Source organism: Poecilia reticulata, linkage group LG21 (genome assembly GCF_000633615.1).
Source record: "Poecilia reticulata strain Guanapo linkage group LG21, Guppy_female_1.0+MT, whole genome shotgun sequence".
NCBI lineage: Eukaryota > Metazoa > Chordata > Actinopteri > Cyprinodontiformes > Poeciliidae > Poecilia > Poecilia reticulata.
The window spans coordinates 12,164,344-12,174,279 of record NC_024351.1 but is presented as its reverse complement, the minus strand read 5'-3'; the positions used below and the strand labels follow the sequence as shown (position 1 = coordinate 12,174,279).

General features: G+C 39.5%; 1 protein-coding gene across 6 annotated transcripts in view; it reads right to left on the bottom strand.

The window, feature by feature from the left end:
- The window catches only part of dlgap2b (discs, large (Drosophila) homolog-associated protein 2b), a 92,170-nt gene extending 84,284 nt beyond the window's left edge, over positions 1 to 7,886 (bottom strand). For 2 of the 6 annotated variants that reach the window (XM_008397422.2, XM_008397423.2), the window contains exon 1: positions 7,534 to 7,879. In XM_008397422.2, the coding sequence (XP_008395644.1) occupies positions 7,534 to 7,648 (115 nt within the window). In that variant the 5' untranslated portion in view covers positions 7,649 to 7,879. Of the gene's footprint in view, positions 1 to 373; positions 1,797 to 6,959; positions 7,015 to 7,533 lie in introns of those variants that run through there. The other 4 variants (XM_008397424.2, XM_008397428.2, XM_008397425.2 and 1 more) reach the window with 4 other exon arrangements.
- Between the last annotated feature and the right edge of the window lie 2,050 nt (positions 7,887 to 9,936).

Below are 9,936 nucleotides of genomic sequence, written 5' to 3'. Positions count from 1 at the left end.
TTTTTAATCAGTTTTTTCAATCGTCAAGCCTGGATGAATTCCTCTCATTCTGCTTGAGTCTGTTTCACACGCCTACATTCACAAACACACAAGACTTGCAAATCCCTCCGAGCGATTGGGGGGTGGGGAGTAGAAAAAAAAAGCTGCTTTTCCCCCTAAAAGTAGAAACAAATGTATGTGCCTCTGACAGCTTTCTGTGACTCCCATCGATCGCAAGGAATACCGGTTACCTAATCTGCTATGGCAACTTGTCTTCTACCTGTTAAATTCAAATGCATGCAAGCTTGAAAAGATGCACATCTTCTTTTAGAGAAGAGAAACCAGAGAAAAGAAGTGTTGGAGTGCTTCCCTGGATCGATCCGAGCCTTCCTACCTTGCAGCAGCTCTATGTTCCAGAGACATTGGAGCACATATGCGGCGCGTCTTCACACGATGACAGGGAAGCGGCTGATAGTCATGCAGAGGTGTGTCTCATTTGAGAACAGCGGGGGAAAGCAGGATTCCTCCTCTTGTGTGTTTTTTTTTCTGTTCCTTTCTTATCTTTTCCAAAGCCCACAGAAGACAGGAGCGCTGACATAGGAGGAGGAAGAAGAAGAGGAGGAGGTGGAGGAAAAGGTGGAGGAGGAAGAGGTGGAGGTACAGAAGGAGAAGGAGGAAGAAGAGGAGAGGGAAGGCTGAGGAGGGAGCAGTCTGCTGGGCTGCTGTGGATCACCTGGAGCAGTGTCGGGCTCTGCATTTACTCCTCCACTGCAGCAGTGAGAGGCAGCGGCGCGAGTTGCATGTTGCTCCCACGGATCATCACAAAGCCAGGACGTGGACTTTCCCATCTGCTGGATTCGGAAGTTCTGCAGCTCAGCGGCTCCACGCACTCTCATCCCAATCAGCATGCACACTCATGCCTCCTCCTTGTGTCTGCGTTTCTCAATCTCCGTGCGTTTGCTTTACAGTCTCCTCCTCACAGAGGCTGCAGCAAGCACCGAAATGCTCATAATTCGGCTCTTGTTTCCAAGCTCTTCGAACGCTGCATGTGTTCATGTATGTTCCGCTTTTAATTATGACATGAAAGCTCCCCAAACCTAACCCATTCACTGCAATGACATCATTTTCTGGGAAGGGGGAAAAAAAAGTCATTTTTTTTACGTGCTCTTGTAAGCACCCAGCTTGCATCACAGAGATCTGGCGTGTTTTGTGTTCTACCTCCAGGTGTTTGAATGGCACACAGTCCGTTGAGAAAATGAATCACGACCGACCAGAAAGCCAAAATCAGTGGTTCCCTTTCAGTGCGGCACTTCTAAGCTCAACGCAGCAGCGGGCGTTTAAAAGTCTGGGGATTTCTTTTGTCCAAACTAGAACCACACATTTCACCCATCAAGCAGAAGACTTGATCTCAAAGTTTAAATGCCCTCAGATTCCCCTCACGTCTTTTCTCCTTCGACATCCTCTTCGTTCTGCAGTGAAAGCAGAGCTTCAAGGGTTCAGAGACAATCTGAGAGAGGAATTAATACAGATTGGGAAAGGATCCTATTGATTTTTAGAATCTAATGTAAGCGAGCATTTGTATTCTGAGCAGCACGAGTTCAGCGGGAGAATACTTCTCCGCCTAAGAGGAAAATGATCTGTGAGCAACAGATGATACAGATATAAAGGATTAGCAGAGCAGATAGACGAAGGTTTGAGTGTCCAAGATCTCTGGGAGCTGAGACAGTGGTTTTCTTTACTTTGCTCCCTTAAACTGACAGTAAATTAATGGCTACATTGTTTTTATGGTAGCTGTGGTGAAAACATTGAATTTATTGTATGTTTTTATAATTTAAGATAAATAGTTAAACAATTTTCAAGCTTGTTAAAATTAGTTGGCATGCAGACATAGACCGATTTTAAGCATAGTCTATACATTTTCAACAGGATTGATTTTATCCCAATCTGCCTTTTCACCATCAGATGAATGGAAACTGGCTGGAGTGTTATAAAGCAACCAAAACCCACCGAAGCTGCAGCTAAATATAAACTATAAATTGACTGAATTTAACATTTAACTGGTTTTAAAGAGAACAACTTGAACTTGGTTGAGGTTCGCAGCACCACACGGACAATCCAAATGTCTTCTGGTGATATTTTTTACAAAAATGTAGCTATTCATCACGAAAAGAATTAAAGGAGTCAATGTGAGGTTTTTCAACCTAAGACCAAAGTACCAACAGTTGAACAATGTGGTGGTAGCATCATACTGTTGATCTGTTTCACTTCAGATGTTACTGGTGCATTGGGTGGCACGATGAATGACGAACTCCATTCAGAAAGACCCCAAAGTAGGATTCAAACCTACTCCCAAGCAACAGTACTAGCAACCAGGCCACTCTGCAGCCCATAAACAATCATTTCTAATTAAATAAATCAATGCAACCAAAAAGAATGGTCAAATATTCAGTCAGCATTAACTAAGCTGGAAACTTCTAACTTCTTTGTCCAATTTTTAGTCCTTGAAAATCAAAGTTGTGCTCATCGTCAATCCACCAATTCCTGAGAACATAATAGATAACATATATGTACAAATATATGGAACTATTAAATAATTCCTTTCAAACCTGGGTCATTTGCATAAGGACGTTTCAGTACCTCCAGCTGAATAGTTGGGGTGCTAAAAGTATTGAGCAGAAAAAAAAGTAATTCCTAAGGTTTTCCCTCTAAAGCAGTGTTTCTCAACCCTGGTCCTCAGCGCCCCCCTGCTCTGCATGTTTTAGATGTGCCTCTATTCCAGAACAGCTGATTCAAATGATTGCATGACCGTCAATTACTGCAGAAGCCTGTTAATCACCCAGAGATACAATTCAGGTGTGTGGCAGAAGGGAAATAGCGAAAACATGCAGGACAGGGGGGCGCTGAGGACCAGGGTTGAGAAACACTGCTCTAAAGCAATTCACAGCCTGTTGTAAAACTGGTCAGGTTTGGAGAATCACTAGAAAGATCAAGGCATGTGAGTTATGAAACAGTCCCATCTAGTGGTGCTATCCTGTTTTTTTTTTTTATTATCATTATTTTTAAAATGCTTCCCAAACAGAGATTTCAATATCTTAAGATCCTCATCTATGAACTGTAAACTCCATCTCTAACAAAAAAAAAGAAAGAAATTCATGAACAGCCGCATGCAATTTGTGGTTTATATTCCTTAAAACTATCTGCTTCACGCAGTCATTAACATTCTTCTCCAACCTTGAGAAAATGATGACTAAGATGTGATCAAGAGCAGCTTCTGCGTGTGGCTGATGAAGCCGATTAAACTCTTGGCGGTTCTTTACGTTGTGCACATCAAATAAGGAATGACGTTCCACTATCTATCCTCCCTTCAGCAAAAGTTTTCCTGCTGACAAAGGCTGTGAAGTCGCAGTGGGACACCACACATGATTAACTCCCAGATAATCTCTGTGGGTAGGTGGGCTGAATCTCCCCTGTCAGCTCATTTGTAAAACAGAAAAGGGACATTTACACAACGCGATTATCACACACGACTATTAGTCCAAGTCCAACAAACGCTGTTGGACCTGATATCCACGTGTTTTTAACTGTAAGGGGGACATTTTAATACTGAACAGCAAAAACAAACAGTGGCATTTAGATGACATGCAAAATCAAAACACAGCTACTACCTTAGCAAAACAAGCCAAATCTGATCTTTTTTTGATTATCGGATAGTCATTGATCAATGTAATCTTTCAAAGTGCTCTCAAACAACATTTATTCAGTCTTTCTGAAGGACCTTGAAAGCCTTTTCTGTCTAGATCGTGTATCTTACTGTGGCTCCATCATTGCAGTATCAATGCTGTACGTACAATGTCGCAATTGCAAAGGAGTGTTTGGAATAATATTCTGCCAGGCAGAAATTGATTTGCCCAGTTACGTGAATTGTAACCTGGGATACACATTTGTGTTTGTAGATTCAGCTAAATGAAATAGGCCAATTATATATGAGGGACACAAATTTATTTACCGATTTAATTTTCATAAATGGTTTTTAGTCAGGCGTAAGCGGTTTATTGAACAAGAGTAGCTTAGAAAGAAACTGCATTTAAATTGCTATGAGTGTCTTAAACATTGCCACATTTTTTCAGAAAACTTGAAAAACTAATAACTTGAAATCATCTAGTTAAGAATAATCAAATGGTTAGAGTTTCAACATATCAAATCTTTTTTTCAAGTCAGTAAACATAACCCCTAACAGGTCTAACCACAACTCTTCACAGTTGTTACTGTGAAAAAAGAAGACTCAAAATGTGGCTATTTTTGATATCTGACATATTTTTAGTCAGACCATGCAGAATATGGAAATGAAGGAAAGTGTAAATTCAATAAAAGCATCCAGACCAGGAACTCAGGYTGCTTTAACATAAAGTTGGATTTTGGTGGGTGCAGGTTATTTCATTTCTACACCATCTACTATTTTTTTTCTGTTTTGGCTGCTTCATACACAATTTGGTCAACATTAGCAACCTTTTGGAAATCCCAGACTTATCCTACATTGTTTTAGAATAACCACAAAGACTACTATTTTAGTGAAGCTAACCTTAATATTTGTTTCAATCGCTAACATAAAATGTGAACTCCATGATCACTATGTCTCTTAAAAGCAGTAACACCTTGTTTTACAGCAACTGCTTTCTGACACCAAAAGTGTGACGTTGCCTCGGCCTCTATAATGATTAATTAGCGTTCAGAGCAGGAAGTGCTAGAAAGAAATACGCTGAACACTGATTAATTGTACTTTCTTAAAGAGAAATGAGAAATTAACACAGGCAGGTCAGGGCTTTGCGGAAAAATAAGACTGAAAATCTGCCACAAGTATCGGATCATTACATCTCTAATTAAAAGAACTTGGCTCCACGAGGAAAACATAGAGAAATGTTATTAAGATTACTACGACTGTGCCTTCATTCCTTCTCGCGTCCTTCATTTGTGTGCCATGTAGAGGAGACATAATTTCAAGGCGAATGAATAAATTAGATCCATATTTGGTGATTTCATCTTGGCCTTTGGCTTCAAAAGCATCAAGGGGGCAGTGACGCGATCTGAGCTCAGTGTTTCCATGAAGCAGCATTTGATCAACATCAATACCCCAAAATATGCCAGGAGAAAGTCAGCAGACCCCTGTAGCTGTTTTTCACTCCGATGTTTCTCTGAGCTCTGACCTCTGCTGAGAGAAGGAGTCACGCAGAGTGAAACTAATTAATGACTGGCAACATTTTTCTACTTTACACACCACAACGTCGCCGCCATCTCACATTTGCTAACTTTCTTTAATCGCTGCGAGAGTCTTGGCATGAAGCTGGCTTTGGTGGAGTGTAACAGAGAAATTTAACAGAAACAAGCAACAATTTATCATCGCTATAAGCATCTGCTTGCTTTTGATTTACGATGTGTTTCGAGATCGAAGTGTGTGCTGAACAATTTCACAGCAAGTTAGCAGAACTGGAAAGAAAATGTAAGTAGCAGCTGCACAAAATATGCAGATTTGGTGAATGATTAGTATACTGATTTAGATAAATATTAAAGTTTACACGTTACTTCAACAAAACTTGAGGTTGTGCACTGTAAATATAGCCAAAAGATTATTATTTTTTTCTCATTTGACTAGAGCTCCTTCTTCCAAATGTTTACCATATTTTCCGCACTATCAGGCGCACCTAAAAACCTTCAATTTCCTCAGAAGCCGACAGTGCGCCTTATAATCCGGTGAGCCTTATATATGGACCAATATTGAGCCACAACGGGTCTAGCAACTACGGTAAGCAGCCGCCAACTTCATTTTCAGCCGTAGAAGAAGAAGCATGCAGTGCATGCTGGGATAGTTGTCAGAACCCTGGTTTGTAATCTATTAATAAAGTTTGACTGACCTATCTACCTACCAACCGTCTAGAATCAGGTCGTCTGCAGGTCATTTAGCACCACGTTCTCCACCAACATGCTGTGCACGAACGGAGGAGGGTGACCATCGTCCGGCCACGCCCCGGCCCAGTCGCGGAAGGCTCTCCTCGCCGACCAGAGTCGGACTGTTTTGTTGACATTCCGTTTAGTGCAGCTCCATCTAGTGGATGCATAATGTAACTACAGCCTCTACTGCAGCGTCTATTCTGTGCGCCTTGTAATGCGGTGCACCTTATATAAAAATGTTTTAAAATAGGCCATTCATTGAAGGTGCGCCTTATAATCCGGTGCACCTTATAGTGCGGAAAATACGGTACTTGTGTCCCTTTGAAAGCTTACGGTCCAGGGTTGGGAATTATGAGCTACACGGACAGAATCAAATACAAATGCACACCCCACTTTTCAGATTTTTATTTAATGACAATAAAAAAAAAATTAAAAATGCTAAAAAAAATAAAAATAAACAATATATGTACTATTTCCTGCCCCTTAACAATTATGTGTTATTCTGAGTTGGTGTTTGTCTGACATCCAATGAAGTTTGGTTGTAACACGACACGATGTGAAAAGGTTACAAAGGTACAGCAGAATCAGTCCAAGGTTGATGCATCTCTCGGGTCTTGTGTCATATCTGAGTTTGACGTTTTTCCTTTTTTCTTGATTTTGTGCCTGTCCACTTTATTGTTTTTAGGCAAACACTGCATGACATGTGCAGGCACATGGCCTGCTGCGAAACTAAATAAAACAGCAGCCAAAACCCAAAGAAAGGCTTTGAAAGACCTCTGAAAAGGCTGAAGAAGTTTTGATGAAAAGCACTGTCAAAAAAGATTACACAAAAATCTGTCCCCCTTGGTGAAAATAGAAAAGAAATTACAGCTTTCCCACAGCTTCTCCTTCTGACCAGTGTTAATGCCCCCCTAATGTCTCATTCCAGCAAATCAGTGCTACTGGCAAGCCAGTTACAAGATGTAAAAAGATAAACTGTCTATTAAAGTGAGCATGCCCCCATTAAAGGTGAATGAGTCACCCTTCCCACAGCTTACCTGAGTCCTTCTCAAAGAAAAGACAGCAGTGAGTCTGTAGTAGCCATGGTAACACCTGTGACAGATGAAAAGATGGATGACAGATATAGTACAGCTGAGTCACCACACACACACACACATATATACACACACAGATTGACTGAATGGTGGGAAACAACACAATGGGAACATGTGGGCAATAATAAACAGGAGAAACATGTGTGCCCCCCCCTCCATCCTCATTCTCCAAACACTAACAACACTCCCCACACCTCACCCACACATCATTCATGTTCGGGTGCGATTGATTGATAAACGACAAAGTGAAAAATCAGTCACTGAGTGACTCATTCTGCTTCTGCAGAACTTCTGGCTTTTTCTTGAGACGTGAGCTTTTAGGTGTGCGTGGCATGCTTTTCATCAGATGGTCAATATTAAAAAAATAAAAATAAAAAACTCTAGTACGCATCAGGGCAGATGCACCTGGATTTGAACCCAATAAGAAGAAGAAGAAAAACAACAAGCCCCGCGTCACAAGCTCGGTGTTCGTGCATAAACAAACACTCCGCCAGTCTCCGTACTTCTTTCTTCTTACCTTTTTCAGAGCTGACATCCTCCGTTTCAGAGAAGGTCACTTCTTCTTCGATCGTAAACGGGCGACAAACGAGCGAACGGCGATCATGTCCCCTGGAACGCGTAAAGACATTCATGTTGGTTAGAGAGCTGTGCAGCAGTGCGGCCGTAGATTCCCATGATGGTGAAAATGATGAAGGCGGTTGGTGTGCGCTTCCTTGTCCGACGCAACTCTCGACGCAACGGCAGACTTCATGCCTCGGAGAGATGACTTACAAAACACTGATGTTGTTTTGGTCAATAAGAGCTCTGCTGCTGGTCTCTGGGCAACCTGCATCAGACGCCATTTTTACGAAGTCTGCGCCTGTACTGGCCAAGTATTGATCTGCCGTCAACAGATTTAATGTTACACCAAAGTTCTCACCTGAAGCAAGGAAACAATTTCACAGCAACGTTTTTTTAAAAAAAAATAAAGAAATAGCTCAATTGACGTAAAAGCAAAAGCACATACACGATATTCAGGATTTAAAGTGAAACTGCTGGATTAAAAAAGCAATAGTGTTCAAGCTGGTGCAAGGTATATATAAAAAATATCTGAAGAAGATAAAACTGAATTTGAGAGTTAATAGAATAGAATAGACTATTTTAAGATTGTGTTATTTTCTTTCTCTTTTTTTAATCTTACCTCCGATTGACCTAAATAGTTAAGTTGCATCTGAATAGTTCCTTTAAAAAACACATAATGCAAGAATCACACATTTATCTTAACATAAGGGAATACATTAATTCATGTCCAGACTTCATTTTAGACTGACGACTATTAATTCTTATTTTTATTTCAGTAAAATATAACTTTATGATATGTACCAATAAAATATACCCCACTCCAGATATGCAATATAGAAAAGCCTTTATATTCTTGCACTGGTTTCTTCTTCTTTGCTGACCAGAGTGATATGTGTATTTAATACAATAAATTGTTAGTATTATTTTTGACTAAACTATTTTCTCATTCTCTAATGCTATTAAAAGCAGGAAGTATGATTTTTTATATATATATTTCTATTCAAATAAAGAGTTCATCTGTTTATTTTGCCAGCTAGCCTTCCCCATATTTCATATTCTGAACTATAACATTTCCTGAGATTAAGATTCATCATCAAGTTCTGCTTCTCTTAGCTTGTTTCTTAGTTTAGTAGAAGAATAAATTTGTATTTTAAGAAGCTTCGTGACCATCTTTATGGTAATAGAAAGTGAGTGGGCTTAAAGTGAGAAGTCAATGCAGGGAGGTGTTTAGGTCACTGAGGAATCATGCGGATGCAGAGTTTAAAGCAGCCCAGAGCTGAAAACAGTTGCATATCTTTATTCAGAGAATTCATGCTGCATAGATCAGGAGATTTTTACTCAGCGGCTCACATTCTGAATCATCCCTAATTAGCAGCATTACCACAAAATATAAACACAAGGCTTGGGTTACCTCAGGCTGCGCCAGAGTAAGATTGTACTCACAGGGATGGCCAGAATGAGACTTTTGGTCTCATTAGTGTGGCACAGATACTTACAGATACGACTACATTTTGGGGACTCCTGTAATTAAAAAATAGAAACACAAGAGGGCGCAGCAGTTGACTTAATGTGTCGTGCTCTGTCCGTGGTGCTGAAAAATACAACTTTGATGACAAGATTTTGTTATTACTAAGTGCATTTCATGCATTAAACTAATACAGACACAATAAAACCAAAAACAACACACAATTAAAAAATAAAGAATTCAATAAGTTATATAGAAAGAGGAAAAAAATCTTTAAAATATTCCATCATTTTCCTTCTCCATTATTTATTATAGTCATCGGTTTACTTTCCGTTCATATGTGATTTGCAAATCTTGTTTATACTTTTCTACATGCATTAAAGCCTACATCGATTTGAAACCATGTGGTTTACTTTCTTTTTTAAATATAATGCAAATCCACAAGACCAAAACAATCAACAATCAAGTGACAGTGTGAAAAAAAACTCTGCCTTTGTCTCTGCTAAAGCCGAGTTTGTTATTTTCATCCATCTGTGTAACTTATCTTGTTTTTCTAGTATGTAGTTTTTTCTATCAAACAAAATTGATTTATTCATTCATCATAAGTCATTTTTTCACTGTGTTTTCTGATATTGTGCAGTCCTAACTGGCACTGCAAAAAACTACAGGTGTGATTCAAAACTTTCCACAAAAATAAGAAAACCATTTAAAATGAGGTGGTGTGTATTTTTAATATTTAAAAAATTCATTTGCCTTAAGAGTCCATGATGTTGGGCTATACATGTATAGATTAGATGCATAGACCTAAAACATTTTCTCAAATACAATTGGTTTCAATTGAAGTTATTTTAATGCAAGAACAGATGACATATTTGAAATAAACTAAAGAGTGAG